Source organism: Dreissena polymorpha, chromosome 7, assembly GCF_020536995.1.
Source record: "Dreissena polymorpha isolate Duluth1 chromosome 7, UMN_Dpol_1.0, whole genome shotgun sequence".
Lineage (NCBI taxonomy): Eukaryota > Metazoa > Mollusca > Bivalvia > Myida > Dreissenidae > Dreissena > Dreissena polymorpha.
Window position 1 is genome coordinate 48,163,188 of NC_068361.1, and position 17,365 is coordinate 48,180,552.

A 17,365-nucleotide genomic window follows, 5' to 3' on the forward strand; every position below is an offset into this window, starting at 1 on the left:
CATTAAACTCTGTCCGTCCGTCTTTCCCTCCGTCAGTCAGTCCGTCCGTCTGTCTGGACCAACGTAGGTCCAGAAGCCTGTAATATATAATATAATCCTCTTTAGCTACCAGATGGATCTCGCACAAACTTTCACAGTTCAATGACCGTATTGTGTTCTTGATAAAAAGACAGGTATTTTCAATGCTTTTGGCAGAATTATTGCCCTTTTATTCTATTTTCCAATAAAGAATATATAGTCCCCTGAAGCTTTTGTTTTTAACTCCTCTTTAACCCTTTCAATGCTGGGAAATTTGTCGTCTGTAAAAATGTCGTCTGCTGAATTTCTAAAATTAGCATTTTCTTCGATTTTTTTTCAAAGAATACTATCAAAATAGCAAACAGTTTGGATCCTGATAAGACACCACATTCTGTAGCTTCTCATCTGGATCAAAACTGTTTGCAAAGGCCTTCAAAATTCGGTTCCAGCACTGAAAGAGTAAACTAATTGGTGGATCTCACTGAAACATTTCTCTGTTGACTTTTTGCTGTTGAATGACCTTTATGTCTAGAAAGCAATTTTGGCTGCTACAAGTTTTGTTAGTTTTATTTTAACAACTGGCTAAAGTAAAAGTGATATGAAAGATTGTTTAAGGGGTCCCTTCTTGGAAGTTCGAATGTGGCGACAATTTTTATTGAATATCAAGATTTGGAACTGAAAAGTTATTGCATATATGTTGCGTTGTATATCATGAGTGTGAATCAATCTATATATCAATTCACTTCACCCACTGTATTGTTTTTTATTGGAGTGTGAATCAATAATTGATATTGTATGCATTTCAACCATTGTGTTATTTGTCAGAAGTTTGAAGCATTTATCGATTTTGCAGGTACTTTCTATGTCTATTTATAATCAGGAGTTCAAATCAATTTATTGGCGTTTCATGCATTTCAACTTCTATGTTATTTATCAGAAGTTTGAAGTGATATATCCTTTCGGCACCTGGTCGATCTTTGCAGCGAAAGGCTGAAGCATATTGAAACGTTTACAATTTTTCTGTTCTCATAACCAGGGCTTTTTTTAAAGGTAACAGCTACAACGTTGTTACACATGCATGTTTTTCATATTTTTCAATACTGCAACTGATTTTCGTGTTTTTCAAAATTCATTTTACGGTTCACAACGAAAATCGGGCCTAAAATATGTTTTTACCCGTCACAGTTGTTTATTGTCAAACAATTATCCGCTTTAATACGTTATAATTTTTTTTAGAAAGGGATGCCCCATAGCGGTTTCTACCATATTTTTACGCTATTATACAACTGAAAAATGAAGTGCATGAGAATACTAGTATATAGTAGATGTAGACAAAAGAAGAATTGTTACGTATTTTTACGAACTTTGTCAAAAGCAAATAAACCTCTGTAACGCATAAAAACGTTTTTTTGAAAAAATCAATACAGATCAATAAACAATATTACACATGATCCGTTGTATGATTGTTCTTTTTTGCCAAATCGTCATATTAACATTCGAAATGCAGAACTTTCTTAAGTTTATACCACAAACATGACAGAAAATCATTGTTTTCAAAATACCACTCATTTGCTTTTGATGCCCCCGAAGGAGGGCATATAGTGATTGAACCATCCATCTGTCCGTCTCGCCTCCCGTGACACTTTGCGTTTAGTTTTCGAAAAATGTTCATTACTTCTATGTCGCTTCAGATGGAGCCTTCATATTTGGTATTTATGTGTATAACGACAAGGCCTTTCCATACGCACACACATTTTGAACCCTTTGACCTTGATTTTGAACTAAGGGTCCGTGTATAGGTTTTGAAATCTGTGTTTAGGTTTCGAAAATGATTATAACTTCTATGTTGCTTCAGATGTAACCTTCATATTTGGTATGCATGTGTATATGGACAAGGCCTTTCCATATGCACACAAATTTTGACCCCTTTGACATAGACCTTGAACTTAGTGTCAGCATTTAGGTTTCGAAATCTGCGTTTAGGTTTCGAACAATTTTCATAATTTCTATCAAAAGTGTTTTTCGGGGGCATATGTCATCCTTTGGAGACAGCTCTTGTTTAAGATAAATTTTGAGCATTTAAATATTTATTGATTTTAACTCTCAGTTATTAACCATAAATGGTCAAAACTTTATTTGACAAGTTTATAGGCAACAGACTATATATTGAACATTCAAACGTCGCAGTCTTATTTTATTTTTTGTCTTTGATTAAGTTTCAGTTCATTTACAAACATTGATAATTGTATTTTTTAAGAAAAAAAGTTTCAGGGTTCCTACGCCTAATAAGGGTCAAGTTTTGAAACAACTAAATTTGTATGCGTTCTATAACGTTGTAGTCGTTCACTGTAAAAATCGCCCCAGTTTTGAGGAGAGAAAACATGTACGTTCTAATACGTTACAGGTGTGCAAAGGATATCGATGTTTTATGTAACTGTGAAAGTATGTTATTTTTCAGGAGTTTGAATCAATTTATCAGCAGTTCTTCCCCCATGGAAGTCCCAAAAAGTTTGCGGCCTATGTGTTCAACATATTTGATACAAACAAGGTATAGTAACGCAATTTACCGTAACACTATTAACAGTTACACAATTTATGGTTACATATTTAACATTAACACAATTGATGGTTACATTATTAACAGTAACACAATTAACGGTTACACCATTAACTGTTTAATTCTTTGGTAATGATAACAGTGTTACTGATTAAAAATTTGATTAGATAGTTTTTTGTACCTCTTCAGAAAGAGGGGTATAATTTGAGTCGCTGTCAGTTTTTCTGACAATCTGTTCGTTTGGTTTGCTTGCATAACTTGTAGTAAGTAAATAATGAAATATATTAATATTAATAATAAGATCATGCAGCAAAACTCTTCAACTTTTCTGAAGCGATTAATTTGAAACTTGAAATATGTCAATACCCTGAAGTGTAAATGTGCACTGCACTTAATTCTCATGGTTCTGCACATACCTTATAGTCATTTGCCTTTGAACATTGCTAACAAAGTCATGCCAAGATATTAGTCAACTTTGGACATTATTAAAGCTCTAGTTATAATAAGTTTATTTACATTGCTGGTGGAGTTTGATATTACTTTAAAACTGAAATGTATTGATAAGCACTTCCATTAGGGGGTTTAAGCAGCAATGTGAGTATGAATCTGTAGGATTAAACTATTAGTATAAATGTTGTCACTATTGCCTTATGTATTAAGACCATGGGCCATTGTTTTACCATTATATATATTTATACTTTTTAAGCTCATCTGAGCAAAATATACTCATGGCGATCTTTTGTGATAACCTTTCTTCTGTAGTGCGTCTTGAGTCGTCAACAATTAGATTGTTAACACTCTAGAGGTCACATTTATTTCCTATCTTCATAAAACATGTTCAGAACATTTGTCCCACTGATATCTCAGCTGAGTTTGAAAATGGTTTTGATCAGTTGAAAAACATGGCCATGAGGGGCAGGGGCAGTTTTCCTTTAATGGCTTTAGTAAAACCTTGTTAACACTCTTGATGTCTTGTTGATAGTTCAATTTTCATGAAACCTGGTCAGAGCATTTGTTCTAATAATATCTCTGCTGAGTTCGAACATGGTTCCAGTTCCTTTTGAAAACATGGCTACTTGAGGGTGGGGCAGTTTTCCTAAAATGGCTAAAGTAAAACCTTGTTAAGACTCTAGAAGTCACAATTTTGGTCAAATCTTCATGACACTTGGTTAGAACATTTGTTAAAATGATATCTTTGCCGAGTTAAAAAATGGTTCCGTTCTGTTTAAAACCATGGCCAACAGGTGTGTGTGTGGGGGGGGGGGGGGGGGGGGGGTTTCTCATACAGCTAAATTGAACCCTTGCCCTTGTTAATGCGCTAATTGCAACATTTATTGGCCAATCTTCAGGAAAAGAAGCGGAACCGTACCAATTGGGAAAAATTAGCAGGAAAACTACTAAACTTGGGAAAATTTGCATTGTGAAATCTTCGATTGCGAATTATGGGTCTTTTAAATTTACTGGATTACTTAATTGCCTTAACCCATCTAAATATTCTTTTACATGCCTTTGTGCTTAAGTGTTCTGTTGCAGTGCTCATTTTCTTAGTTCACTTGCAGATAATGGGCTTTTGGAAAAACATTCCTTTTTGGAATTTTTTGGATGACAATTGGGAACTTTGTATTTTTTCTTAGTTGGGAAAGTTTCTTTTACAGGTGCCTAATAAAGAAGGAAAAACATCTTTGAGTGTATAAGTTTTTGTCTGTTGCAGGACGGACACATTTCCTTCAAGGAGTTTATCTGTGCCCTGTCTGTAACATCGAGGGGAAGTCTGGACGAGAAACTGGACTGTATGTAACCACAGGGAAAACTTTGATATCTGAAACTCAACTGTATGTAACTAAAGGGAAAACTTTGTTATCTGAAACTGGACTGTATGTAACAGGGAAAACTTTATCTGAAACTCAACTGTATGTAACTAAAGGAAAAACTTTGTTATCTGAATCTGGACTGTATGTAACTAAAGGGAAAACTTTGTTATCTGAAACTGGACTGTATGTAACCAAAAGGAACACTTTATTATCTTAAACTGGACTGTATGTAACTAAAGGGAAAACTTTGTTATCTGAAACTGGACTGTTGTAAACACAGGGAAAACTTTGTTATCTAAAACAGGACTGTATGTAACTAAAGGGAAAACTTTGTTATCTGAAACTGGACTGTATGTAACCACAGGGAAAACTTTGTTACCTAAAACAGGACTGTATGTAACTAAAGGAAAATCTTTGTTATCTGAAACTGGACTGTATGTAACTAAAGGGAACACTTTATTATCTTAAACTGGACTGTATTTAACTAAAGGGAACACTTTATTATCTTAAACTGGACTGTATGTAACTAAAGGGAAAACTTTGTTATCTGAAACTGGACTGTTTGTAAACACAGGGAAAACTTTGTTATCTAAAACAGGATTGTATGTAACTAGAGGGAAAACTTTGTTATCAGAAACTGGACTGTATGTAACCACAGGGAAAACTTTGTTACCTAAAATAGGACTGTATGTAGCTACACGTAATCCTTTGTTATCAAAAGCTGGACTGTATGTACTACAGGGAAAACTTTGTTATCTAAAACAGGACTGTATGTAACTACAGGGAAAACTTTTTTTATCTGAAATTGGAATTATGTAACTACAGGAACAACTTTTATTATCTTAAACTGGACTGTATGTAACTACAGGGAAAATTGTGTTATTTGAAATTTGACTGAATGTAACCACAGGGAAAACTTTGTAATCTGAAACTCTCTTAGGTAAAATTGGAACATATTTTCCTCTTCATACTTCATGCAAAACAGAATTGATTATTTTGAAATTTTAACTCAAAATGACAGTAATATCAAAGTTTATTTCTTACTAGTGAGCCTCGTTCAGGGGAAAGAGGGCTTCATGAATGTGCGTAAGTTGTGATCCCTGATAAGCCAGTGTATTCTGCACAGGCTAATCAGGGATGACCCTTACTGCTTTCAATGAATTTAAGTTAAGAAGAGACTTCCTTGAAACAAAAAATACCATAAGGCGTAAACTGGGAGGACCCTATATGCACTTCCTTTAAGCCCCATTTTCCTAGAGTACTTAGGCCCACATTTATTATGTTATATTGGAATGTGAAAAGAACAAAACCATTAAAAATGGGTGTCAGATTTCTCTTTTTTGACTTGCGTTAAACTCACTTTGTGAAACTATAAAATACTTTGAAAGATAAACTTTATTGTTAATTCAAACATTTACGGGTTTTTTAAAACTAGTCTCTATTGTTAACACCTTGGCCCTTTGCAGGATGCAAGCCACTGATATCTTGGAAGTGTTTGCAAATTTCCTTTGACTTTGAAGTTACAAAGTTCAGGTGTGAAATGTTAAATAATGTTACATTTAATAGAGCCTCTTTCTGGGAAGACTGGGCTAAATGCATGTGCAAAAAGTATTGTCCCACTGATAAGCCTGTGCAGTCCAGACAGTCAACACTTTCTGCCTAAACTAGATTTTCGTTTAGAAGAGACTTACTTTAAACATATTTCTTTCATAAAAACGGAAAGAGTTGTTCCTTTTTAACCTGTGCAGTTCAATCATGCTTGCATCTGCATTAAGCCCAGTTTTCCAACAGTGTTGCTCTTATGAAGGCGCGTCACAATCTGTCACATCCTTCAGGGGCCTTCAGCCTGTATGACGTGGACAATGACGGCTACATCACGCGCCCAGAGATGATTGAGATTATAGACGCCATCTACAGCATGGTGGGTAGCCTCCTGGAGCTGCCCAAGGACGAGGATACGCCGGAGAAACGGGCCAACAAGATCTTTCAGCAGATGGACGCAGTGAGCGCAGGCTTGTGATTTGTTAACCCTTTTAGCGTTGGAACCAAATTTTAAAGGCCTTTGCAAACAGTTTGGATCCAGATCAGACGCCACCAAACGTGGCATCTGATCAGGATCCAAACTGTTTGCTTTTCTTATAAAGGTCTTTGAAAAAAGTGAAGAAAATGATTATTTGAGAAATTCAGCAGACACCAATTTAACAGACGACAAATATCCCAGCATGCAAAGGGTTAAATCAAGTGTACGTGGTAGTCTGCAGTTGAGCACAAGCCCAAGGCTGGAAAAATTAGCGTATTGGGAAAATGGGACTTCATGAATGTGCGTAGTTTTGTCCCAGAGTAGTGATGACACTTTCTTCCTAGACTGGATCATTTTGTGCAAAAGAGACTTATTTTAAATAAAAAATTCAACGTGTCATCCCTGATTAGCCTGTGCAGACTGCAAATCTGTGACGACACTTTAAGCACATGAATTAAGCTCCATTTTTTTGTTGTTGCTTAAAGTGTATGAAGTATTCCTCACCTTGACCACTATCTCAAGGCTTAACCATTTACCACTCAAATACACACTTAGACATGTCTGTATTCCCTTAGAAAATCAAATGACATTTTAATAGCATATTTCTTACTAGATTTAGTCTGTCTGTCAGGTGGTTGGATTTCTTGACAGGAGCTTAACTCTTTCAGTGCTGGAACCGAATTTTGAAGGCCTTTGCAAACAGTTTGGATCCAGATGAGATGCCACAAAACATGGCGTCTCATCAGGATCCAAACTGTTTGCTATTCTGATGGTATTCTTTGAAAAAAAATCAAAGAAAATGCTAATTTTAGAAATTAAGCAGACAACATTTTAGCAGAAGACAAATTTCCTAGCATGCAAAGGGTTATTTTGAAAAGTAGTAGAGGTATCAACTTGAAAATTCATAGGCAGACAGATTTCATGGAGGTGGTAGGCAGCTTTCAAGAAGCTGATGCCATCCATTCCTATGTCCGTACTAGTTTAACTCATTTAGGCCTAGTGGACTCTCCCATTCTTCTAAATTGGATCAATTTATTTCCAAAATTAGGGATGTCTAGTATATTTATTTCTATATTTAGAATATTTCTTACAGAAATTCCTTTAAGCAAACAGCGCAGACCCTGATGAGACGCCGCATTATGTGGCGTCTCATCTGGGTCTACGCTGTTTGCCAAGGCCTTTTTTCTAGACTCAAGGCATAAATGGGTTAACCCTCGTTTTGTATTACACCATTACCACTTGCTTCAAAGCTTTGATACTTGCAAGGATGTTAATTTGAGCACTTGATTGCCCTTGTTAAGTTGTGTATTTCTGGAGCATATTATAAAAACTGTTAAGATATCAATTTGAAACTTCATAGGTAAGTAGATCTTATATGGAGGGGATGTGCAGTGCACAAGAACTCTAACTCTTACAACCCTAGTTTTAGAGTAATTTCCCTTTGTTAATTTGTATGCCCCATCATCAGCTCGAGATCCTGATGTCAAGAGACATAGCCCGTCCATCTATCAGTACGAAGTTAACCCTAGGTGCCTCTTTTCATGTAACGTCAATATCATTTGCTAGAGAGCTTTGATACTTCTGTAGATGGTATATTTAAGCACCTTCAAAACTTTCACAACACCTGACCTCATTCCGACCTTGACTTTTTTTTCATTTTTTGATGGGGGTCAAATTTTGGGCGAAATAAAAAATGATTGCCTGAAATTTATTATTGAAGGTGTCCTTTAAAAAATTTATATATATAAATCAAAATTATAAAACTAAGTTCATAATCCATTCCAGCTCTGTCAGTTGAACATGGAAATGCTTTAATTCTCAAATTTTAGTATTTGTAAATAAACACACACACATTTTTCATTTTAAAAACAATGCAATATTTTACAATAGGAAGGGACCCACTCTCAAAATGGTGAAAAAACAACACTGCATGGACAAACTTTTGGACTGATTTAGAGGGTCCAAGTTCTTGGTCAACCAGACACTTTTGTATTACATCAATAGTTGCTCCTTACAAAGCTTTTATGCTTAAATCAATTATGCCTTTGAAATCTATTAAAACACTCATCACCCGATCTCATTTTGACCTTGACACCTACTTTTAGACATACACTAAATTTTTGCTGAACCTAAAATAATTAATGACACGTGTCGTCTAACATCAATACTGCTTGTTTCTAAGCCCTGATACTTACATGGAAGTTATCTATGAATGCACTCTACTGACCCAAATCACCTGACCTCATTTTAACCTTGACATTGATCTGTTTTTATATGGGCAAATTGAACTAAAATGAGAAGGTTTTCAATGGGACATCAGTGTTTATTGAATGCAGCATCTTGTTTAACATTAATTTTGTTCAGAGCATGTCTGGCAAAGTAAAAGAGTAAAAGTAACAGAGGAATCAACTTGAAGGTTCATAGGAGGTTACATGTCACTGAGGAGGTTGCGCTGCACAAGAATCATAAATATTGCTCCCCTATTTTTTGAGTTACTGCCCTTTCTTTCTCTTTATCCAAAGCATATTGTGAAAATAACACTATTTATTTTTTCAGAACAAGGACGGCATGTTATCGAAAGATGAGTTTCGAGAAGGTTCTAAATGTGACCCTTGGATCGTCCAAGCCTTAACGATTGACACTGGCCCTCATGTTAGCAGTTGATGTATTCAAAGTTGACACTAAACAACATCGACACTTGACACCTATATGGTGATTGACTTCATGTTATAACTTGCTGTATTTGCCATCAACACTTTACTGCTCTATTGTCACTGACTTAATTTTAGAATTTACTGTTTTTGTCATCAACACTTGACACCTTAATGATGATTGACTTCATTTTAGAATTTACTGTATTTGTCATCAAGACTTTACACCTTAATGATGATTGACTTCATTTTAGAATTTACTGTATTTGTCATCAACACTTGACACCTTAATGATGATTGACTTCATTTTAGAATTTACTGTATTTGTCATCACAACTTTACACCTTAATGATGATTGACTTCATTTTAGAATTTACAGTTTTTGTCATCAACACTTGACACCTTAAAAATCTGAATCATTGACTTCATTTTAGAATTTACTGTATTTGTCATCAAGACTTTACACCTTAATAATGATTGACTTCATTTTAGAATTTACTGTATTTGTCATCAACACTTGACACCTTAATGATGATTGACTTCTTGTTAGAAGTTTCTGTATTCATTATCAAGACTTGACACCTTTATGATGATTTACTTTATGTTAGAAGTTTCTGTATTCAATATCAAGACTTTACACCTTTATAATGATTGATTTCATGTTAGAAACGTTTCTGTATTCAACATCAACACTTGACACCTTTATGATGATTGACTTCATAATAGAAGTTACTGTATACAACATCAAGACTTGACACCTATATGGTCATTGACTTCACGGTAGAAGTAACTGTATTTGACATCGACACTTGACACCTACATGGTGATTGACTTCATGTTATAACTTTCTTTATTCAACATTGACACTTTACTGTTCTATTGTAACTGACTTTATTTTAGAATTTGCTGTATTTGGCATCAACACTTGACACCTTTATGATGATTGACTTCATGATAGAAGTTGCTGTATTCAACATCAAGACTTGACACCTATATGGTCATTGACTTCACGGTAGAAGTAACTGTATTTGTCATCAACACTTAACAACCTAATAATGATTGTCTTAATTAAAGAAGTTTTTGTATTCAACACAGACACTTGACACCTTTATGATGATTGACTTAATGATAGAAGTTTCTGTATTCAACATCGACACTTGACGCCTATATGATGATTGACTTCATGTTAGAATTTGCTGTATTTTTCATCAACAATTCACACCTTTATGATGATTGACTTCATTTTATAACTTAATTTATTCGACATCGACACTTAACTCCTCTATTGTCACTGACTTCATTTTAGACTTTGCTGTGTTTGTCATCAACACTTGACACCTTAATAATGATTGACTTCATTTTAGGAGTTATTCAACATCGAGACTTGACACCTTTATGATGATTGACTTCATGATAGAAGTTGCTGTATTCAACATCGACACGTGACACCTTTATGGTCACTGACTTCATGTTAGAATTTGCTGTATTTTTCATCAACAATTCACACCTTTATGATGATTGACTTCATTTTATAACTTAATTTATTCGACATCGACACTTAACTCCTCTATTGTCACTGACTTCATTTTAGACTTTGCTGTGTTTGTCATCAACACTTGACACCTTAATAATGATTGACTTCATTTTAGGAGTTATTCAACATCGAGACTTGACACCTTTATGATGATTGACTTCATGATAGAAGTTGCTGTATTCAACATCGACACGTGACACCTTTATGGTCACTGACTTCATGTTAGAATTTGCTGTATTTGACATCGACACTTGACACCTATATAGTCACTGACTTCATGTTAGAATTTGCTGTATTTGACATCAACACTTGACACCAGTATAATTACTGGATCAGTGGGGAAAACTAAATATGCATAGGAGAAGGAAGATACACATGTGGACCTGAATGTTCTTTCTATTGTGAAATATTTTATGCATGGTTTTGTAGTTATTTTAGCTGTTAAATTATTTAATGAGGTTAAGTTTTAAATGGTGTTTATTGTTCTTTATTTTAAAGTGTAATGTGCTGTTTGTAATACCATATTATATGGAGAACATTGTTTTGTATTTAATAAGAGTAACATGTTTAAGTTTTAAATTGTCTCTTCAGATACAATGTATATTGTTTTGTACCATGTATAGGTATTTGATGTATGAATTTATGTAACTTTCATTTCAAGACATAAGAATTTATTGTCACGTGCTTTAAATTACAATCATACGGAATGCATATAAATTATTTTATTTAAAATGTTAAAGACAGCATTTCAAGAATCAAACATTGGCAACATTTTCTTCGACTGATACGTCACAAGAAGTTTTTCGGAGCAAATGACTTCACTTAAGTGAACAATACACCTATGTACCAATTATGAACAAAATTTGTAAATACGAAATGGTATTGAACAGCAGAATGTAAACATGAGGTACAAGTACAACACAATAATGCGTACAGTATTTTAAATTTGTAAAGAAATTCATTTTAAAGTTGATTATAAAGTCTCAGCTTGACTATTAAAACTCCTGAACTCATTTGATAAAATATGGTAATGATTAATTTTTTTATGTCTTTGTATCTCTTTTTATGTCTTCTTAGAGCAGTTTCGTTCTGGTTTTATTTCTGAGAATCTTGTTCATATCATGTTGCAAATAACTTTTAAAGTAACTTTTTTTAGTCAATTAATAACTATTTTCTTATTCTTGTCTACTTAACCATTGGTTAAATTACATAAATGTTAACTTTCTACATACAAGAAATCTCAATATCATTGTTATCATTACCAATAAAAATGATGAATCAAACACATATAGTTATATTTTTATGTACCCCCTTCTATACTGGGGGACATATTGTTATTTGCCCTGTCTGTTTGTTGGTTTGTTGGTTAAATGTTTGCGTCAAACTTTAACATTGTACATAACTTTTGCAATATTGAAGATTGCAATTTGATAATTAGCATGCATGTGTATCTCATGGAGCTGCACATTTTGAGTGGTGAAAGGTCAAAGGTCAAATATATGGGGGACATAGTGTTTCCAAATGCATCTTGTTATATATTAGATATTTCACTTATTATTAATAAATTTTATTTTTGCAAATTTTGCTTGTAAAAGTCAAGCCACGTTGTTGCAGAGCCATATTGTTGGTGAACACAAATCACAAGGAATGCTTAAGCTCACATGAGCACATGTTCTTGTTGAGCCCTAGTGACCACCCTTGTCCATCATCTGTGAAACTAAGTCAGTAACCAGTTGTACAAATGATATGTGGACCACGTTTGCAACTGGGTCACTCTGGGTAATTAACTAGGTCACTAAGACACATTGAAGAAAAAGCTAGTGAATGCTCAATAAGCCGCATTTTAGACCTATCAACAGTAAACTTGGTCACAACATTTCTCCAAAATACATATTCGCCAAGTTCTATACAGGGTCACTTGGTCATATTAAACAAGTAGATTGTTAACGCTAGAAGTAACTTTTTTTTGCTAATTTTTCATAAATATTGCTCAGAACATTTTTTCTAATGATGTCTCCACTGAGTTAAATATGGTTTTAGTTTAATTGAAAAACATGTTTGCCATGAGGTTGGAAAGTTATTTTTGCTCGGCTGTTTTCGGAGAAAACCAGAGGTATTGTCATTGCCAGTTCGTCGTCTGGCGTCTGCTGTCCGCGTCGTGCTAAAACCTTGACATAGGCTCTAAAATCAAAGTTCTTCCACATACAACTTTGAAACTTCATAAAGTTCTTCCACATACAACTTTGAAACTTCATATGTAGATGTACCTTGATGAGCTCTACACGCCACACCCGTTTTTTAGGCACTAGGTCAAAGGTCAAGGTCACTTCTGACAACCATTCATTTATTCAAAACTGCACCCACAGCCGAGCGTTGGCACCCGCTATGCGGTGCTCTTGTTATAGTAAAACCATTTATACTAGTGATATCTGGGCTGATTTAAGAAAATGATTGTGGTTTGTTTACTAACATGGCATTTGAGTAAAAAAAAAATCAAAAGTCAAATGCAAAACCTAGTGAGCACTTCCTGCGCTGAACAGTTTAATTTGTTGTTGTGTCGTACACAGATATTGTTCATTTATATGTCATGTAAAGTTTATTACAGACTAGTCACACATTTATGTTGTTGCTTTGTTGATGGTAAGCTACATTTTGCAGACTCTTTTAAAAGAATATTTTTGCTTTTCTTGTTTGTTTTTATGTTGTTGAAAATACTTTATAATCACAAAGAATACAATGATTCAAACATGCATGTGTATGTATTTTGTCTGCGTTTTTTCCACGATTTATCACTTATCTGTGGTTCGTTCTCATTGGCCTTGACACTGATAAAAACCATGAATAATTGGGTCGCGTTCTGAGAAAACTGGACATAATGCATGTGCGTAAAGTGTCGTCCCAGATAAGCCTGTGCAGTCCACAAAGGCTAATCAGGGACGACACTTTCCGCCTAAATTGTATTTTCGCTAAGAAGAGACTTCATTAAATTTTTTAAAGAAAAACTGTCATAATAACGGAAAGTGTCATCCCTGATTATCCTGTGCGGATTGCACAGGCTAATCTGGGACGACACTTTACGCACATGCATTATGACCAGTTTTATCAGAACATGACTCAATTGGTCTAATGACAGCTTTTTAACAGCAACTATTTAGCTCGTCTTTAACACTAACACATACTGGAGTTATAACCATTTGTTTATGGAGAAAACTCGCCCAAAATAGTCATTTCTGAGGGAAACAAGAGGCCTGTAAGGGCCTGAATCGCACTACTAGCTAGAATCAATAGGGCTCAAGCCCTTGATAGTATGAACAATCTGAGTAAGTTTAAAATAAACCGACCCAAAATGGGAAATTTATCGCATATACAAGAAGAAACGTAAAATTTAAACTTCAAATGGCTCCTTTTCAACAATAAGTTGGACAAATTTTCTTCACTCTAAATGGGGTTATGGCCCTTGGTGATATAAAACATCCGTTGAAGTTTCAAAAGGATAGAACTTTATATGTAAACAAACAAGAAATGTGTTTGTCGGAAACACTATGTCCCCTTCTGTGCCGTGATAATTTTTTTACCTTAAACCTTGAAGGATGACCTTGACCTCTCACCACCCAAATGTTCAGCTCCATGAGAAACACATGCATGCCAAATATGAAGTTGCTATCTTCAATATTGCAAAAGTTATGGCAAAATGTTAAAGATTTTAATTTTTTTCTCAAATTCAAGGGGAGATTATTTTGGACTTATAACTCCGATATTGCTCATTTTCAATAGGGTATTACTCATCATTCAGATAAAGACACTGCGCAAGTTGGGAAATGATTGGATGAAAACTGTGGACTGTATTGGGTAAACAAGCCTTATTTCACAATTTTCTAAAATTCAAGGGGAGATAATTCTGGACTTTTTACTCTGATGTAACCCATTTTCAATAGGGTTCGAGTCCTCATTAAAATGTTCAGCTCCATGAGAAACACATGCATGCCAAATATGAAGTTGCTATCTTCAATATTGCAAAAGTTATGGCAAAATGTTAAAGATTTTCATTTTTTCTCAAATTCAAGGGGAGATAATTCTGGACTTATAACTCCGATATTGCTCATTTTCATTAGGGTTTGACTCATCATTCAGATAAAGACACTGTGCAAGTTGGGAAATGATTGGATGAAAACTGTGGACTGTATTGCGTAAACAAGCCTTATTTCACAATTTTCTCAAATTCAAGGGGAGATATTTCTGGACTTTTTACTCTGATGTAACCCATTTTCAATAGGGTTCGAGTCCTCATTAATATAAAGACACTGAACAAGTTTGAAAAGAATCGGATGAAAACTGTGGACTTTATCAGGTAAACAAGAAAAAGTCTAACGCACGCACGCACGCGCGGACGGACGACGGAAACCACGCCATGACATAAGCTCTTCAGGCCTTCGGTCAGTAGAGCTAATAATGAAAAGACATTAAGATTTTAGTTATAATATATGCAATATCTTTGGAACAAACATACAATAGTTATGGCCTTATTATAAGCAAAAAAAAGCAAACATGGACTTTGTCGAAGATAATGTATACATCCTGTCAGTAACCATAAGTTTAAAAAAAAAAGAAACCTTAAAGCAAGATCAAAGTAGAGTCATCAGCGTTAGTGACCTTTGTGGAAAAATGCACATTACCATTGTGGAGACTTTATTTTTCATCCGTACGTCACCAATCGTTCAAAGTTTGTCTATTATAATTATATTGTTATTGAATTGAAATCTAACCAATGTTGCATACAAAACGCCAGAGTTATTGTCTTTTGTGGAAAAGTATGCAAACTTAGACATGATTTAGAATGTACACTTTTTTCATACAATCATCATGAAACATTTCACGTTTATCTGCATTATGTCAGTTGCGTTGGTTACGGCGTTCTTGCGAAAAGAGGCACGGCGTCTCATCAGGGTCTGCGCTGTTTGTTTTAAGGAATTTCTGTTCGAAATATTCTAAATATAGAAATAATTACACCACACATCCCTAATTTTGGAAATAAATTGATCCAATTTAGAAGGATGGGAGAGGCCACTAGGCATAAATGGGTTAAGGTAAATTAGTCACCATGTGAAATTCATATCCGCTTCCCCAATATTGGAGTCGCGTTCTGAGAAAACTGGGCTTAATGCTTGTGCGTAGTGTCGTCCCAGATTAGCCTGTGCAGTCTGCACAGGCTAATCAGGGACGACACTTTCCGCTTTTATGGGAGTTTTAGTTTCAATGAAGTCCATCCTTACCGAAAATCAAGTTTAGGCGGAAAGTGTCGCCCCTGATTAGCCTGTGCGAACTGCACAGGCTAATCTGGGATGACACTTTACGCACATACATTAAGCCCAGTTTTCTCAGAACAAGGCTCAATGTATCGAAGTTGCCTCCTTTCGGGCGTATCATTTTTTCGCTGGCGTTGACCAGTCGCCGCTACCAAAACACCTTTGCGACCTCTCTGGTATTTGTGGAACTTTTATATTGTTTCCATCTTATACGCCAAACATTTATATCAAGAAGCGTCGATTACGCATTGTATGCGAGCGTCTACCACAAACTTCTTGCGATTTACCTTTGGTGTCTAATTCAAACATGCGATATACTTGAGACTTACGCTAGTCAGTCGCATGGTGCTCGCTAAGGCTTCGTGTGTTGTCCGCAAAGACACTGTTTGTAAGACGAAGGTTCGGCGCACGATATGCACTAGGTACCCTCCCGACGATAAAAAAACAACGAGAATGGTCCTCGCCCTGTGAATAAGACTGTCTGATACCAGTATCATCATTGCCTCTAGACTTCACGTGTATTTAATCGGTTATATAAAATAATCAAGTACTATGTAGAGGAATAGCAATCGGATAAAGGAGATACCTCTTACAAATGTAATCTTGTATTTTTTATCATTTTAATACATACACATGATCGCGTATCAGTAAGTCTTTCACCGTCTTCCTACAATGTGCTCGTACACGAGCTTCACCCGTTTATGCCTAGTGGACTCTCCCATCCTTCTAAATTGGATCAATTTATTTCCAAAATTAGGGATGTCTAGTATATTTATTTCTATATTTAAAATATTTTCTTACAGAAATTCCTTTCAGCAAACAGCACAGACCCTCATCATGCGGCGTCTCATCTGGGTCTACGCTGTTTGCCAAGGCCCTTTTTCTAGACGCTAGGCATACATGGGTTACGCAACATTGTGTCCTAAATAATGTGTTCGTGTCAAAGTAAGCCATCAAGGTGTTTTCTAAGTTGTTTTGTATTTCCATATGACCATTTCAGCTGAGAAGGTGACAAGATATTTGATAAGGATCCCCATATTCTTTCGAAATAAATCTTAAAAGACAAACAACCTCGGCGATATACCTGAGATCAAGTAAATCAACACAATACCTGCATTATAGCATGCTACGGTTAAAGGTATTCGAATATCGCTATATAAATCTGGCGCCACACTCACTTGTAGCACATACAAATGTTTGTATGAATCGCGTTCTGAGAAAACTGGGCATAATTCATGTGCGCAAAGTGTCATCCCAGATTAGCCTGTGCAGTCCGCATAGGCTAATCAGGGACGACACTTTCCGTCTAAATTGGATTTTTGCTAAGAAGATACTTCATTTCAACGAAAATGTCATAAAAGCGGAAAGTGTCGTCCCTGATTATAATCTGGGACGACACTTTTCGCACATGCATTAAGCCCAGTTTTCTCAGAACAAAGCTCATATTGTCTTGATCATTTGTTCAGCCTAT

The 17,365-nt window shown here is 35.3% G+C and overlaps 1 protein-coding gene across 3 annotated transcripts in view; it reads left to right on the top strand.

The window, feature by feature from the left end:
- Positions 1-13,315, top strand: part of LOC127838432 (uncharacterized) — a 50,784-nt gene extending 37,469 nt beyond the window's left edge. For 2 of the 3 annotated variants that reach the window (XM_052366208.1, XM_052366211.1), the window contains 4 exons: positions 2,477-2,566; positions 4,287-4,365; positions 6,222-6,388; positions 8,963-13,315. In XM_052366208.1, the coding sequence (XP_052222168.1) occupies positions 2,477-2,566; positions 4,287-4,365; positions 6,222-6,388; positions 8,963-9,070 (444 nt within the window). In that variant the 3' untranslated portion in view covers positions 9,071-13,315. The remainder of the gene's footprint in view (positions 1-2,476; positions 2,567-4,286; positions 4,366-6,221; positions 6,389-8,962) is intronic. The other variant, XM_052366210.1, reaches the window with a different exon arrangement.
- The last annotated feature ends 4,050 nt before the right edge of the window (positions 13,316-17,365 follow it).